Below are 16,935 nucleotides of genomic sequence, written 5' to 3' on the forward strand. Positions count from 1 at the left end.
ACAGCAGCTTGGAATTTGGGACATGCTCTCCCTGATGACACAGCTTTGCAACACTTGATATTCTAGTTTCAAACATGTTTTACTCAAAATAGGTAATCAAATCTCAGCAACAAGCTGTAATATCTTACTGAGATCATTTAGGACCAAAACACTTAAAACAAGTAAAACACTCTAACATAAGATCTGTTTAGTCCAGGGGTCGGCAACCCAAAATGTTGAAAGAGCCATATTGGACCAAAAATACAAAAACAAATCTGTCTGGAGCCGCAAAAAATGAAAAGCCATATTACATACAGATAGTGTGTCATGAGATATACATTGAATTAAGAGGACTTAAAGGAAACTAAATGAGCTCAAATATAGCTACAAATGAGGCATAATGATGCAATATGTACATATAGCTAGCCTAAATAGCATGTTAGCATCGATTAGCTCGCAGTCATGCAGTGACCAAATATGTCTGATTAGCACTCCACACAAGTCAATAACATCAACAAAACTCACCTTTGTGGATTCATGCACAACGTTAAAAGTTTGGTGGACAAAATGAGACAGAAAAAGGATAAAACACGTCCTAGAAAGTCGGAGAAAGTTATACATGTAAACAAACTAAGGTGAGTTCAAGGACCGCCAAAATTAGTAGGACAAAACGGCGCTGGCCAAATACTTGAATCAGTGAAGCATGTTTAATATAAACAGTGTGCTTTATAACAATTAGGGAGGTTTGTGTCATGTTTGTCCTCCTACAGAAACCATATTAAAACAAAAAATATATTTTTTTTCCCCTCAACTTTTTCCATTTTTCATACATTTTTGAAAAAGCTCCAGAGAGCCACTAGGGCGGCGCTAAAGAGCCGCGGGTTGCCGACCCCTGGTTTAGTGAGAAGAATGATCTTATCAGACAGAAAATAAGCAAATATCACCCTTATTTGACATATTTCATCTTACTTAGATTTCATTTTTTGCAGTGCACCAGCAGAAATCATTAAAAAACGAAACTCAGTTGACAGTAAAAAGTCACAATTGTTGGGTATGACTTTAAAGCATAACCAAGCATGCATCACTATAGCTCTTGTCTCAAAGTAGGTGTACTGTCACCACCTGTCACATCACACCAGCGTTTCTCAAAGTGTGGGGCGCGCCCCACTGGTGGGGAATAGAGACATGACAGGTGGGGCGCGAGGAACGGGAGGAAATTTCACTTTAAAAAATTTTTTTAATTATTATATTTTTAGATTATTTTTTTTACTATGCTTTCATTTTCTATACACACTGTAAATCACTTTGTGATTCTGTCTGTGAAATCCGCTATATAAATAAATGGAAATTACCGGTACTTATTTTTACTGTAGGCTTTATATTTCTCGGTAGGAGCGAAAGTTTGACAGACATAGCAACAGTAACTAATGGGGGCGGGGCTAAGCGGAACAAACTTTCGAGCGGATGGGTAGCAGGCTAATGTGTGGATCACAATTACACAAATATATACATTTGTGACTCGCACCTCAAAGGTCGTCGAGCCAGAGCCAGCGCCTGCAGAGAAACAAAAATCTGACGGGCACGCACTGTGTCATTCACCGGGAAGCACTCGCGTCAAGGCAGCTCAGCCCCGAACTCAATGAGGTTTTAACAGATGTTGTGAGCGCGGTAAATTTGATCAAAACACGACCACTGAAAGTGCGACTGTTCTCTGCACTGTGTGAGGAAATGGGAGCTGATCATACAGCCGTGCTGTTTCACAGTGAAGCAAGGTGGCTCTCCTGGGGAAAAGTGCTGTCACTTGCCCTGTCTTGCCAAATGCATAGCTCCTCCTTTTTTTTGTTGCAAAGATTGCAAAGTGGCACTTTTATTGTATTTATTATTGAACTTGATGCAAGTTATTTGATTTATTATTGAACTTGATGCAAGTTATAACACTTTTGTTTTATTTATTATTGAACTTGATGCAAGTTATAACACTTTTTTTTTTTTATTATTGAACTTGATGCAAGTTATAACACTTTTGTTTTATTTATTATTGAACTTGATGCAAGTTATAACACTTTTTTTGATTTATTATTGAACTTGATGCAAGTTATAACACTTTTTTTTATTTATTATTGAACTTGATGCAAGTTATTGGATTTATTATTGAACTTGATGCAAGTTATAACACTTTTATTTGATTTATTATTGAACTTGATGCAAGTTATAACACTTTTTTTTATTTATTGAACTTGATGCAAGTTATAACACTTTTTTGGATTTATTATTGAACTTGATGCAAGTTATTTGATTTATTATTGAACTTGATGCAAGTTATAACACTTTTTTTGATTTATTATTGAACGTGATGCAAGTTATAACACTTTTTGATTTATTATTGAACTTGATGCAAGTTATAACACTTTTTTTGATTTATTATTGAACTTGATGCAAGTTATAACACTTTTATTTGATTTATTATTGAACTTGATGCAAGTTATAACACTTTTTTGATTTATTATTGAACGTGATGCAAGTTATAACACTTTTTTTGATTTATTATTGAACTTGATGCAAGTTATAACAGTTTTTTTTATTTATTATTGAACCTGATGCAAGTTATAACACTTTTTTTGATTTATTATTGAACTTGATGCAAGTTATAACACTTTTGTTTTATTTATTATTGAACTTGATGGAAGTTATTTTATTTATTATTGAACTTGATGCAAGTTATACCACAGCTGCACAGTTATTTTATTTATTATTGAACTTAATGTTATTTTATGTTATTGAGTTCGAATGTATACAACTTGATGTTCAATAAATTTGAAAATGTTAAAGCTTGGCATTAGCGCTCTGTTGGGGCGATGGGGGCAGGTGGGGCTTGAAAACTCCCCCTTGTCCAAAGTGGGGGATGACAAAAAAAGTTTGAGAACCACTGCATCACACCCTGACTTATTTGGACTTTTTTGCTGTCTTCCTGTGTGTAGTGTTTTAGTTCTTGTCTTGCGCTCCTATTTTGGTGGCTTTTTCTCTCTTTTTTTGGTATTTTCATGTCTACATCTACTTTGTTTTTATCCTTCCTCGTGGCGACATTGTCAATTGTCATGTCATGTTCGGATGTACAAACCCCGTTTCCATATGAGTTGGGAAATTGTGTTGGATGTAAATATAAACGGAATACAATGATTTGCAAATCATTTTCAAGCCATATTCAGTTGAATATGCTACAAAAATCATCAAAAGGTTCAGAGAATCTCGAGAAATCACTGCACGTAAGCGATGATATTACGGACCTTCGATTCCTCAGGTGGTACTGCATCAAAAAGCGACATCAGTGTGTAAAGGATATCACCACATGGGCTCAGGAACACTTCAGAAACCCACTGTCACTAAATACAGTTGGTCGCTACATCTGTAAGTGCAAGTTAAAACACTACTATGCAAAGCGAAAGCCATTTATCAACAACACCCAGAAACGCCGCCGGCTTCGCTGGGCCTGAGCTCATCTAAGATGGACTGATACAAAGTGGAAAAGTGTTCTGTGGTCTGACGAGTCCACATTTCAAATTGTTTTTGGAAACTGTGGACGTCGTGTCCTCCGGACCAAAGAGGAAAAGAACCATCCGGATTGTTCTAGGCGCAAAGTGTAAAAGGCAGCATGTGTGATGGTATGGGGGTGTATTAGTGGCCAAGACATGGGTAACTTACACATCTGTGAAGGCACCATTAATGCTGAAAGGTACATACAGGTTTTGGAGCAACATATGTTGCCATCCAAGCAACGTTATCATGGACGCCCCTGCTTATTTCAGCAAGACAATGCCAAGCCAAGTGTTACATCAACGTGGCTTCATAGTAAAAGAGTGCGGGTACTAGACTGGCCTGCCTGTAGTCCAGACCTGTCTCCCATTAAAATGTGTGGCGCATTATGAAGCCCAAAATACCACAACGGAGACCCCCGGACTGTTGAACAACTTAAGCTGTACATCAAGCTGTCATGTCTGTGTAATCATGTTTTGTTTTAAGTCATGTTTTGTTTAGTTTCTGGCTTTTCACTCCCTTGTCTTGTTTGCATGATTACCCATTAGTTTCACCTGTTCCACGTTTGGACTCATAGTGCACTCTTGATTGTCACCATAGCAACCCATTAGTTTTCACCTGTCACGTCACGCACCTGTTTCACGTCTTGAGTCACGCACCTGTTTTCGTTAATCATGTCTGTAGCATTTAAGTTCAGTGTTTTTCAGTTTGTCTTTCTGACGACCTCCACATTTATGCTTCTATACACTCTTCATCCTCTAAGATCCTGCTTCATGTCCCTTGTCATAGTAAGTTTTTGTTCCATGTTTATAGTCTTTTTGTTTTTCATAGTTTGTTCTCCGCCACTGTGCGTGCTTTTCTTTTGTACTTTTTTGCTATAGTCTTTTGGTTTCATAGTTTATTCTCCGCCTCTGTGCGCGCTTTTTGTTTGATCCTTGTTTTTTGTATTTATAGTCTTTAAATAAAAAATGTACTTACATTCCCGTCTCGCCCGAGCCAACTTTCCGTTGCATCCCGGAAAAGCAAACACCCAAGATCAAGTATTGACACAAGCAAGAATGGGAAAGAATTCCACCTGAGAAGCTTCAAAAATGTGTCTCCTCAGTTCCCAGTGTTGTTAAAAGGAAAGGCCATGTAACACAGTGGTGAACATGCCCTTTCCCAACTACTTTGGCACGTGTTGCAGCCATGAAATTCTAAGTTAATTATTATTTGCAAAAAAATAAATAAGGTTTTTGAGTTTGAACATGAAATATCTTGTCTTTGTAGTGCATTCAATTGAATATGGGTAGAAAAGGATTTGCAAATCATTGTATTCCGTTTATATTTACATCTAACACAATTTCCCAACTCATATGGAAACGGGGTTTTGTACATTGTGGACGCCGTCTTTGCTCCACAGTAAGTCTTTGCTGTCGTCCAGCATTCTGTTTTTGTTGACTTTGTAGCCAGTTCAGTTTTAGTTTTGTTCTGCATAGCCTTCCCTAAGCTTCAATGCCTTTTCTTAGGGGCACTCACCTTTTGTTTATTATTTTGTTTAAGTATTAAATACCTTTTTACCTGCACCCTGCCTCCCGCTGTTTCCGCCATCGACAAAGCAATTAGCTACCGGCTGCCACCTACTGATATGGAAGAGTATTACACGGTTACTCTGCCGAGCTCTAGACAGCACCGACACATCATTTGCAGACTATAATTACGGGAACCTGGAGCTTGAGGGTTCCAGGTTCGATCCCCGCTTCTGCCATACTAGTCACTGCCGTTGTGTCCTTGGGCAAGGCACTTAACCCACCTGCTCCCAGTGCCACCCACACTGCTTTAAATATAACTTACATATTGGGTTTCACTATGTAAAAGCGCTTTGAGTCACTAGAGAAAAACGCTATATAAATATAATTCACTTCACTTCTCCATTTTGATGTTTTTGGCTTTAAGTGTTCAAGACGTACCCTTTCAGCATGGCGCCGGCGTTGGCCTCCTCGAGGACGCGTCGGGACAGGCCGCAGTTCTCCGAAGACATGCGCTCCAGAAGTTTGTAGTCCACGTCGTGCCCGATACCGATGGTGAAGATGCAGAACTTCTCCCCCGCGGCCGAGCGGGTGTTCCCCGGCACGGCCGTGGACCGGGACTCGCCCACCGTGTGGCGTCCGTCTGTGAGGAAGATGATGAGGGACACGCTATTGGGGTTGGCGTCCGGACCTGACAGGTAACCGCGGAGAAGATCCGAGCCGGTCCGGATGGCGCCGTGGATGTCGGTTCCTACGAGAGGACGTCAGTGAGAAGAACCCTTCACAAGCATCCTGGACTGCGGCGTGCCCGTCTTACCTCCAGTGGGCATCAGAGTGTAGATGAACTTCTTGGCGTCTCTGATGTTGAGGGCCGTGACGGGGACCAGGCTACTGGGCTTCCAGACTTTGATCTTGTTGGAGAAGCTGATGAAGTTAAAGTGGTCCACAGCTCGCAGGTCCCTCAGGATGGTGAACAAAGCATCTTTGGTCTAGGAAGAGAGAAGACCAGAACATGACCACGTGCCTTAAACCGGTGTTTTTCAACCTTTTTTTGAGCCAAGGCACTAGAGATGCGCGGTTTGCGGACACAACCGCGGAGTCCGCGGATTATCCGCGGATTATCCGCGGATCGGGCGGATGAAATTAAAAAAAATAAGATTTTATCCGCGCGCGGGTCGGGTCGGGCGGATTAATTAGATTTTTTTTTTTTTTTTTTTTTTTTGCGGGTGGCAGTTAAACCAATTGGTAAATATATATACATAGTTAAATGTTGTTACCCACATACGAAAAACGAGCAGGCACCTGCAGCATATGCCACAACAGAAGAAGAAAAAAAAGAAAAGAGATGGACACTTTTACGGAGCGGAGAAGGGACGCCTCGCTCCCGGTGGGGCCCCTTCCCCCGAGAGGGCCCCACCGGGAGCCGTAGCTGAGGCGATCCGCGAGAAGGGCCTGACGCACGTCCAGGGTCACCACCGCGCCCACCGCACCGACACCCCGCCTCGTCCGCTTTCGCCGCGGCCGGCGTCACGCGCAGCAGGTAAGCAGCTTACCTGCCCGCCACCCCCGTGGCCCACCGGGAGCCGTAGCTGAGGCGATCCGCGAGAAGGGCCTGACGCACGTCCAGGGTCACCACCGCGCCCACCGCACCGACACCCCGCCTCGTCCGCTTTCGCCGCGGCCGGCGTCACGCGCAGCAGGTAAGCAGCTTACCTGCCCGCCACCCCCGTGGCCCACCGGGAGCCGTAGCTGAGGCGATCCGCGAGAAGGGCCTGACGCACGTCCAGGGTCACCACCGCGCCCACCGCACCGACACCCCGCCTCGTCCGCTTTCGCCGCGGCCGGCGTCACGCGCAGCAGGTAAGCAGCTTACCTGCCCGCCACCCCCGTGGCCGGGGGGTCGTAACAGGGGTCACTCCGCGCGCTCCGCCCGCGCAGCTTACCTGCCCGCCACCCCTGTTGCCGGGGGCGCGTAACAGGGGTCACTCCGCGCGCAGTGCGCTCACGAAAGGGGTGGGGCTCACCCTGGTTGATATAGAGAGCAGGACGGTGGCCATGGAAGTCGGAACCCGCTAAGGAGTGTGTAACAACCCACCTGCCGAATCAACTAGCCCTGAAAATGGATGGCGCTGGAGCGTGGGCCCATACCCGGCCGTCGCCGGCAGCGAGACGCGCTTGGAGGTGCGCTCAGCGCGGCTCCCATATGATTGCGCACTGGTGTGCGTCTGGGTCGTGACAGCGTGGCACGCGCAAGTCTGTGCTGCATTGGATCAGTCTCCTTTCTTTAACAGGCAAAAGCTTTATAACCTCACCATACCTGCCAACTTTTAAATCAGAAAAACCTAGTAGCCAGGGTCCAAGGGCCGCAGGCCCCGGTAGGTCCAGGACAAAGTCCTGGTGGAGGGTTCAGGGCTTCGCCCCCCGACGCAAAATGATTATTAGCATTCAGACAGGTTAAAATGTTGCTAAAACCATCACTTTTCTATCAGTCACAGTGACTTTTCAAAACAAAAATATTACAGCAAAAATCATATGGGTTGATTGACATGTTTATTCTGTAAGCTAACTTCAATAGTTTGACATTATTTTGACAGTTAATGCCAGTTATCCTGTCAACCTTTCACAAGACTTCAATTTGTTCATTGAAAGTATAAACACTTTTTACAGTAAACAAATGGTAAAACAGTACTAAACAATTCCATTAAAAAAAAAATTGGTGTCATTATTAACTTTCTGTCCAAGCTTGTATAATCTACTGCCTTGTTCAATTGTAAAAAATATTCTGTGCCTAAAATTCACATTTCTATCACAATTATCATACTGTAAACATGGTAAGCTAACTTCATTAAAATTAATAGTCCTGTCAATAGCATGGAATTACAATTCAAATGTAGTTTTTTTGTAAGCCTTTCAAAAGAATTCAAAATATGAAAAATTAATGAAAATTAATTTAAGCCATCAGACACTTGAAAAGTGGCACATCACATCTCTAATGTAATCATTTTAACTTTTCAACAGAAATAGCACTGCAAAAATATTAAGGACATACTTCTGTATTTTGGTAGTTATGCTGTCAACATTTAACAAGATTTCTTCAACTTGGACTTGAAAGCATAAATAGTATCAACACTTTTAACAGTATGTCGTGCTGTGAAATACAGCCGACAGGATTGCGCACCAAACACGAAGCAAGGCCAAAGCGCATATGCATGGTGCAGGAGAACAAAGGACTTCTTTCATTTAAGGTTTGTGATAAACCATCAAACTCATTCGTTAAAAGGACTCTATAGTAATATAAAGCGAGTTTTTCTGGACATTATCATGCAAGAAAAGTTTATTTTTGGGATCGCGATCACCGCGTAATGATTTTTAAAGGTTGCATTACAAACATTTAACTGTCCCATGTGATCAGCCAGTGCGATTGGAAGTCCATGCTCAATTATTGCCTCCGTAAATAAAACTTCGGCATTTATCACATCCAAAGAATCTGTTTGGGCGACGAAAAACGTTGAAAGTTTTCCACTTGTATCGCTAGCAACGGCATTAGACTTGTGTTTTTTTGTCCCAACGTGGTCTTTTACATCGCTAATTCCTCCGTGTCCGATCGAAAAATCTTGTCTGCACAAGGTGCAATTCGCGTAGTTTTCACCCTTTTTTTTTTTTTTTTTATTAATATTAGATATATAACAACGGGCGGATGGCGGGCGGGTGCAGTTCTGATCAAACGTTACATCGGGTGGATGGCGGATGGTTGACGACTTTCTGACGCGGTTGCGGATGAAATAAATTGCCTATCCGCGCATCTCTACAAGGCACATTTTTTGCGTTGAAAAAATGCGGAGGCACACCACCAGCAGACATTATTAAAAACGAAACTCAGTTGACAGTAAAAAGTCGTTGTCACAATTGTTAGATTTGACTTTAAATCATAACCAAGCATGCATCACAATAGGTCTTGTCTCAAAGTAGGTGTACTGTCACCACCTGTCACATCACACCCTGACTTATTTGGAGGTTTTTGCTGTTTTCCTGTGTGTAGTGTTTTACTTCTATTTTGGTGGCTTTTTCTCTTTTTTTGGTATTTTCCTGTCGCAGTTTCATGTCTTCCTTTGAGTGATATTCCCTGCATCTACTTTGTTTTAGCCATCATTGTTTTTAATCCTTCTTTGCGGGGACATTGTTGATTGTCCCGTCATGTTCGGATGTACATTGTGGACGCCGTCTGTGCTCCACAGTAAGTCTTTGCTGTCGTCCAGCATTCTGTTGTTGTTTACTTTGTAGCCAGTTCAGTTTTAGTTTTGCTCTGCATAGCCTTCCCTAAGCTTCAATGCCTTTTGTTAGGGGCACTCGCCTCTTGTTAATTTTCGGTTTAAGCATTAGACACATTTTTACCTGCACCCTACCTCCCGCTGTTTCCGACATCTACAAAGCAATTAGTTACCTGCTGCCACCTACTGATATGGAAGAGTATTACACGGTTACTCTGCCGAGCTCTAGACAGCACCGACACTCAACAACAACACATCATTTGCAGACTATAATTACTGCTTTGCTAAAAATATTTTTAACCCAAATAGGTGAAATTAGATAATCTCCCACGGCACACCAGACTGCATCTCACGGCACACTAGTGTGCCGCGGCACAGTGGTTGAAAAACACTGCCTTAAACATCCATCATATTCCTTCAAATGCAATGCAAAAACTGCAATATAAGTAAGATGAAATATCTCAAATAAGGGTGATATTTGCTCATTTTCTGCCTGATAAGATAATTCTTCTCACAAAGCAGATTTTATGTTAGAGTGTAAGGCTGAAACGACGCGTCGACGTGGTCGACGTCATCGGTTACGTAAATACGTCGACGCCGTTTTTGTGCGTCGGCGCGTCGCATATTTACGTCACACTACTGTCATGGCGGAGCGCAAAGCAGACGATGCGAGCGAGGGGAAAAAAAGCACGCCAAAAGTCGTCAAAAGTGTCGGAGTATTTCAATAAACGGCCTAATAATGTTGTTGTATGCACACTGTGTCGAGCGGAAATGGCCTATCATAGCAGCACAACGGCTATGAACGAACATTTGAAAAGAAAACCCCCGACAGCGTTCTTGCCATCACCATCAACTAGTCAATCGTCCGCGTGCGTATACGTTGTCATCATTACACAAAAACATGAATGTGTCATTTGTATCTGCGTTGTAAATTCATAAACTAAAGCACCGTTTGCTCTGAGAGGCGCGTTTGGCGTGCCTGTTCAGTGTTTACAAAGACGCGCTCCTCTTTAACGCTGTGGAGAGGCGGCGGCGGCGAGCGAGCGGCGAGGCGGGGCGCGCCGGGAGCGACGCCGCAAGAGACAGGGGACGACGAGCGAGCGAGGAAGAGGAGCTGAAAAGCGAGGAAAGAAAGAGAAAAGAGTTGGAAGAGAAAAGACTTTGTGTAAAATTAAAAGATTGTAAACCTGGCAAAGCCGTCTGGCGTTCAGTCTGTCGGTCCTGAAAGAACCCCACGGCACAAGACGTGTCACAAACGCTAACGTTAATTAGTTGTGCAAATACCTTTTACAACATTAACAGTTACATATACTATGTACAAACCAACAATTAACTTTCACTTTAATCATACTATCATTGTTGTGTTATTAAGCAAAATAAGCAATACTTTTACTTTTGTTGAAATGTTTACACTGTACACTTTTTTGTATTGGATGTTTAGCTTTATTTTTGCACATTTTAGCAAATAAGCAATACTTTTACTTTTGTTGAAATGTTTACACTTGTTACAGAATATTTCCGTTTTGCACTTTTTTGTATTGGATGTTTATCTTTATTTTTGCACATTTTAAAGCAAAATAAGCAATACTTTTACTTTTGAAATGCTTATACTATTCCAGAATATTAAGATTTGCACTGGATGTTTACTTTTATATTTGCACATTAAAAAGCAAATAAGCTACTTTTAATTTTGTTAAATGTTAAAAGTTTTAAATGTTTACATTGTTACAGAATATTTTGTCATGTTGTTGTCAATGTTGACTGAGTGGCCATACTTTTTTTTTTGTAAATAAAAGCCATGCCTTTTGAAAAAACTGGCCTACATTTATTTTTTCCTCTTCATTTTAAATAAAAAAAATAATCGGTAAAAGGAAAAATAATCTATAGATTAATCGAAAAAAATAATCTATAGATTAACCGATTAATCGAAAAAATAATCTATAGATTAATCGATAGAAAAATAATCGTTAGCTGCAGCCCTATTAGAGTGTTTTACTTGTTTTAAGGGTTTTGGTCCTAAATGATCTCAGTAAGATATTACAGCTTGTTGCTGAGATTTGATGACCTATATTGAGTAAAACATGCTTGAAACTAGAATATCAAGTGTTGCAAAGCTGTGTCATCAACACTCACAAGTATAAAACTACTTTTTTAAAGTAATAACTTCTTATTTCAAGCATGAAAAAAAAAAATCATGACAGCCAAATGGACTTTGCTGTTTTATTTTCAATGAAACAATAGAAAATATGTACTCATATAGTAGTACAGTTGGCACAGTACAGTAAACTGACAGTTAATATTTAAACATTTAACATTTCTAACTATTTTGAACAGAAATAGTTCATGAACATTCAGATAAATTCCTCAAAATTACAATAAAATTTTTTTGGCCGGGGGCCGTGTTGGAATAATTGTTTGTAAGTTATCACAAAAGAAACGTTGTATTATGAATGCTGTCTTTCGAGGCCTAACAAGAGGAAGAACGCTCGTGAAACGCCACTGTGATTTCAACACGGACAGATGGCAGGATCTGCTCAACTCCCAGAGGAACTCTCTTTGAAGTGTTAAACGAACTCTCTCTGAAGTATTTCACAAACTCTCTTCCAACTATTTGGTAACTGAAATCAACGCTATTTACGACCCGCTGCCCTCTTGAAGTCCCTGTGGTCAGGAGACGGGAGGGGTTATCCATTGTCCTCCAACACCTGCCCCAGCTGGATCCAGGAAGAGCCCAAGCCCGAGAAATCCTCTTCTTGGACTTCAAAGCGACCGAAAACAATGACTCTTTTACACACTTACCATTCCTGCTGTGACATGTGTTGGTGTGTGAACATGGAACATCTGAATTAAAAGAGGAGACGAAAACCTTCTTCGTCAGAGCGTGGTGCAGGACTGTGCAGAGAGTGCAGTGGCCATGTCTCTCCTCAATATTGAGTCCAAATTGAATTCTGTCTCTGTTTGATTCCTTGCCTTTTGTCTTGTTTAATAGATAATAATAATAATAATAATACCTGGGATTTATATAGCGCTTTTCTAAGTACCCAAAGTCGCTTTATATGTAGAACCCATCAATCATTCACACCTGGTGGTGGTAAGCTACTTTCATAGCCACAGCTGCCCTGGGGTAGACTGACGGAAGCGTGGCTGCAATTTGCGCCAACGGCCCCTCCGACCACCACCTATCATTCATCATTCAATTCACCGGTTTGAGTGGCACCGGGGGCAAAGGGTGAAGTGTCCCGCCCAAGGACACAACGGCAGCGATTTCTTTGGATGGTATGAGGCGGGGAGCGAACCTGCAACCCTCAGGTTTCTGGCACGGTTGCTCTACCCACTACGCCATACCACCCCGATGTCCTGTGTTTGAACGTGACAGGCCGGGCTGTATATATGCACACTAATTGACTGAAAGAGCACACACTTGGCGCGATGATGTCATGTTATCCATGGAAAAATGCATTTTTAGACAATATGATTTGCCTGAGCGGCTAGGAGACCCCGAGAGTAACAAGCGCTTGCCTTGTTGCCTTTCCATTAACAACAATAAATTAGTTTTTAGTATAAGTTTGCTGGTTTCAAGAAATGATGTCAAGATAATGACACTAGCATTTACTTCATTTAAGAATATTTTTCAATATTTTGAGCAAAAAGGTCTTTTCTTTTTTCTACCAAAAAAAGTGCACTTGTTATTAGTGAGAATATACTTATTTTAAGGTATTTTTGGGTTCATTGAGGTTAGCTAATTTTTTTTTTTACTTGTTTTGGAAAGTCTTGACAAGCCGAATGTTCTTGTTCTATTGGCAGATCATTTTGCTTAGTTCAAATAAAATACCCCTAATTTAATCACGTTTTTGAACACTGACTTTTTGCAGTGTGTGTGCTTTTGTGTGAAGAACTTTCCCAAGATGTTCTCACTGCAAAAAGTCAGTGTTCAAAAACAAGAAAAAATTAAAGCTGCAAGCAGCGATGGACGGGACCGACTTTGAGGGCTCATAAAATACAAACCGGAGTAGTAATTAAAACTCTTTCATCAACTTTTAATCAGAAGGGTTCAATCTCTCTCCTGTGCTAATTTGAAGCCGACAAAACTAACGCGCTCAGAGGAGATAATGTTTGAAAAAAGTTTTTACACAACTTTTGTTTTGAAGGTGTAATTGCAAACTTCCTGTTGATTTTTGCTGGGTGTTGTCAGTGCATGAAATCTAGGTCTAAGTGAGACCTACATAGAAGTTTTTGTTTCATGTCTCTACGACATTCCTACTGGGACTTACAGGCAGTTTTGTCTGCGTTTTCTTCCTAGGGGGCGCTAGAGCGCAATTTTGAGTTTTGGGGTTTGGTTTTTTGATTAGATCGTAATTTTTGCCAGTGAGTTTTGGTGAGTTTTGAAGCATATTAAGGGGGTCAAATTACAGCTCAAAGAGGCGGCAATATAATAATAAAACGCTAGAAATTCAATAGGGTCCTCTGTCCCAAAGGGACTCGGTCCCTAAAAATACAAAATGAGGGGTATTTTATTTGAATTAAGCAAAATTATCTGCCAATAGAACAAGAACATTTGGCTTGTCAAGACTTTCCAAAACAAGTTAAAAAAAATTAGCTAACCTCAATGAACCCAAAAATAGCTTAAAATAAGTATATTCTCACTAATAACAAGTGCACTTTTCTTGGTAGAAAAAAAAGACCTTTTTGCTCAATATGTTGAAAAATATTCTTAAATGAAGTAAATGCTAGTGCCATTATCTTGACATAATGATATGCGCTCGGCATTACATTTCTTGAAACCAGCAAACTTATACTAAAAACTAATTTATTGTTGTTAATGGAAAGGCAACAAGGCAAGCGCTTGTTACTCTCGGGGTCTCCTAGCCGCTCAGGCAAATCTTATTGTCTAAAAATGCATTTTTCCATGGATAACATGACATCATCGCGCCAAGTGCGTGCTCTTTCAGTCAATTAGTGCGCATATATACAGCCCGGCCCCTGGCCCAAAATATTTTTATTGTAATTTTGAAGAATTTATCTGAATGTGCATGAACTATTTCTGTTCAAAATAGTTTGAAATGTCACATGTTAAATGTTTACCGTATTTTCCGCACTATTAGCCGCACCTAAAAACCACAAATTTACTCAAAAGCTGACAGTGCGGCTTATAACCCGGTGCGCTTTATATATGGATTAATATTAAGATTCATTTTCAGAAAGTTTCGGTCTCGCAACTACGGTAAACAGCCGCCATCTTTTTTCCCCGTAGAAGAGGAAGTGCTTCTTCTTCTACGCAAGCAACCGCCAAGGTAAGCACCCGCCCCCATAGAACAGGAAGCGCTTCTTCTTCTACTGTAAGCAACCACCCGCCCGCGTAGAAGAAGAAGAAGCGCGCGGATATTACGTTTCATTTCCTTTGTGTGTTTACATCTGTAAAGACCACAAAATGGCTCCTACTAAGCGACAGGTTTCCGGTTCATGAAAAGACGCAATCTCTCCATCCGCACACGGATTACTATTTCACAGCAACTGCCTAAAGACTTTCAAGAAAAGCTGGCTACTTTCCGTGCATATTGTAAAAACAAGATAGCTGAAAAAAAGATCCGGCCAGAGAACATTATCAACATGGACGAGGTTCCACTGACTTTTGATATTCCTGTGAACCGCACTGTGGATACAACGGGAGCACGTACGGTGAATATTCGCACCACAGGGAATGAGAAGTCATCCTTCACTGTGGTTCTAGCTTGCCATGCTAATGGCCAGAAACTTCCACCCATGGTGATATTCAAAAGGAAGACCTTGCCAAAAGAGACCTTTCCAGCCGGCGTCATCATAAAAGCTAACTCGAAGGGATGGATGGATGAAGAAAAGATGAGCGAGTGGTTAAGGGAAGTTTACGCGAAGAGGCCGGGTGGCTTTTTTCACGCAGCTCCGTCCATGTTGATATACGACTCCATGCGCGCCCACATCACGCTGGTTTTTAATATATTATTAAAGTTTGACTGACCTATCTGACTGTTTTTTTGACATTCCTTTAGCGCAGTTAGATGCGGCTTATAACACGGGGCGGCTTATAGGTGGACAAAGTTTTGAAATATGCCGTTCATTGAAGGCGCGGCTTATAACCCAGGGCGCCTTATGGTGCGGAAAATACGGTAAATATTAACTGTCAGTTTACTGTACTGTGCCAACTGTACTACTATATGAGTACATATTTTCTATTGTTTCATTGGAAATAAAACAGCAAAGTCCATTTGGCTGTCATCTGTTTTAATTATGAGACACAATTGTGTCAAAGTCATGATTTTTTATTTCATGCTTGAAATAAGAAATGATGACTTTAAAAAAGTAGTTTTCTACTTGTGAGTGTTGATGACACAGCTTTGCAACACTTGATATTCTAGTTTCAAGCATGTTTTACTCAATATAGGTCATCAAATCTCAGCAACAAGCTGTAATATCTTACTGAGATCATTTAGGAGCAAAACACTTAAAACAAGTAAAACACTCTAACATGAAATCTGCTTAGTGAGAAGAATGATCTTATCAGACAGAAAATAAGCAAATATCACCCTTATTTGACATATTTCATCTTACTTAGATTTGCACGGTCACGTTAGAACATTACGAAGGTTACAACCTCGCTGAAAACATAACTTACAAGACCTTATGAGGAAAAAGTATGAATATTTACACTCCAAGAGCCCTAGGGAATTTTGAAATACAGCAAATATTGCAAAGGTTACATAAAAAACCCTAAAAATGCTTATTTTCGATACTCTGAAAGAAAATTGCACGGTATACACTGCAAAAAGTCAGTGTTCAAAAACAAGAAAAAAAAATACAAAAATGAGGGGTATTTTATTTGCACTAAGCAAAATTATCTGCCAATAGAACAAGAAAATGTGGCTTGTCAAGACTTTCCAAAACAAGTCAAATTAGCTAACCTCAATGAACCCAAAAATACCTTAAAATAAGTATATTCTCACTAATAACAAGTGCACTTTTCTTGGTAGAATTTTTTTTTTACCTTTTTGCTCAATATATTGAAAAATATTCTTAAATGAAGTAAATGCTAGTGCCATTATCTTGACATAATGATATGCGCTCGGCATGGGGATTTTTTTTTTCATGCTTGAAATAAGAAATGATGACTTTAAAAAAGTAGTTTTCTACTTGTGAGTGTTGATGACACAGCTTTGCAACACTTGATATTCTAGTTTCAAGCATGTTTTACTCAATATAGGTCATCAAATCTCAGCAACAAGCTGTAATATCTTACTGAGATCATTTAGGACCAAAACAAGTAAAACACTCTAACATCAAATCTGCTTAGTGAGAAGAATTATCTTATCAGACAGAAAATAAGCAAATGTCAGCCTTATTTGAGATATTCAATCTTACTTAGATTTCAGTTTTTGCAGTGTAGACATGGCCCAAGACTTGCAATATGGACACCCCTGGTTTAGACCAATGTAAAGGCTGATGGATCTTTAATCTGTTCGATAGAGATAGGGATGGATATTTAGATATAGACTAATGGGTGCTGTGGAGGATGCATATACAGTATGTTTAAGAGTTCTTTCTTTTTACATAGCCATGTTTGGATCAGTTAGCACTTTTCCTTTGTATATTCTACCAGTTGCTCTTCTCTTCAGAGGCCT

At 40.6% G+C, this 16,935-nt stretch overlaps 1 protein-coding gene across 1 annotated transcript in view; it reads right to left on the reverse strand.

Annotated features, from left to right (window-relative positions):
- itih5 (inter-alpha-trypsin inhibitor heavy chain 5) overlaps positions 1-16,935 on the reverse strand; it is a 115,427-nt gene that overhangs the window by 38,940 nt on the left and 59,552 nt on the right. The window contains exons 9-10 of the mRNA XM_061983542.1: positions 5,836-6,007; positions 5,460-5,769 (exon numbers count right to left, since the gene is read on the reverse strand). Of these exons, the coding sequence (XP_061839526.1) occupies positions 5,460-5,769; positions 5,836-6,007 (482 nt within the window). The remainder of the gene's footprint in view (positions 1-5,459; positions 5,770-5,835; positions 6,008-16,935) is intronic.

This window comes from Nerophis lumbriciformis, linkage group LG25 (genome assembly GCF_033978685.3).
Source record: "Nerophis lumbriciformis linkage group LG25, RoL_Nlum_v2.1, whole genome shotgun sequence".
Classification (NCBI taxonomy): Eukaryota; Metazoa; Chordata; class Actinopteri; order Syngnathiformes; family Syngnathidae; genus Nerophis; species Nerophis lumbriciformis.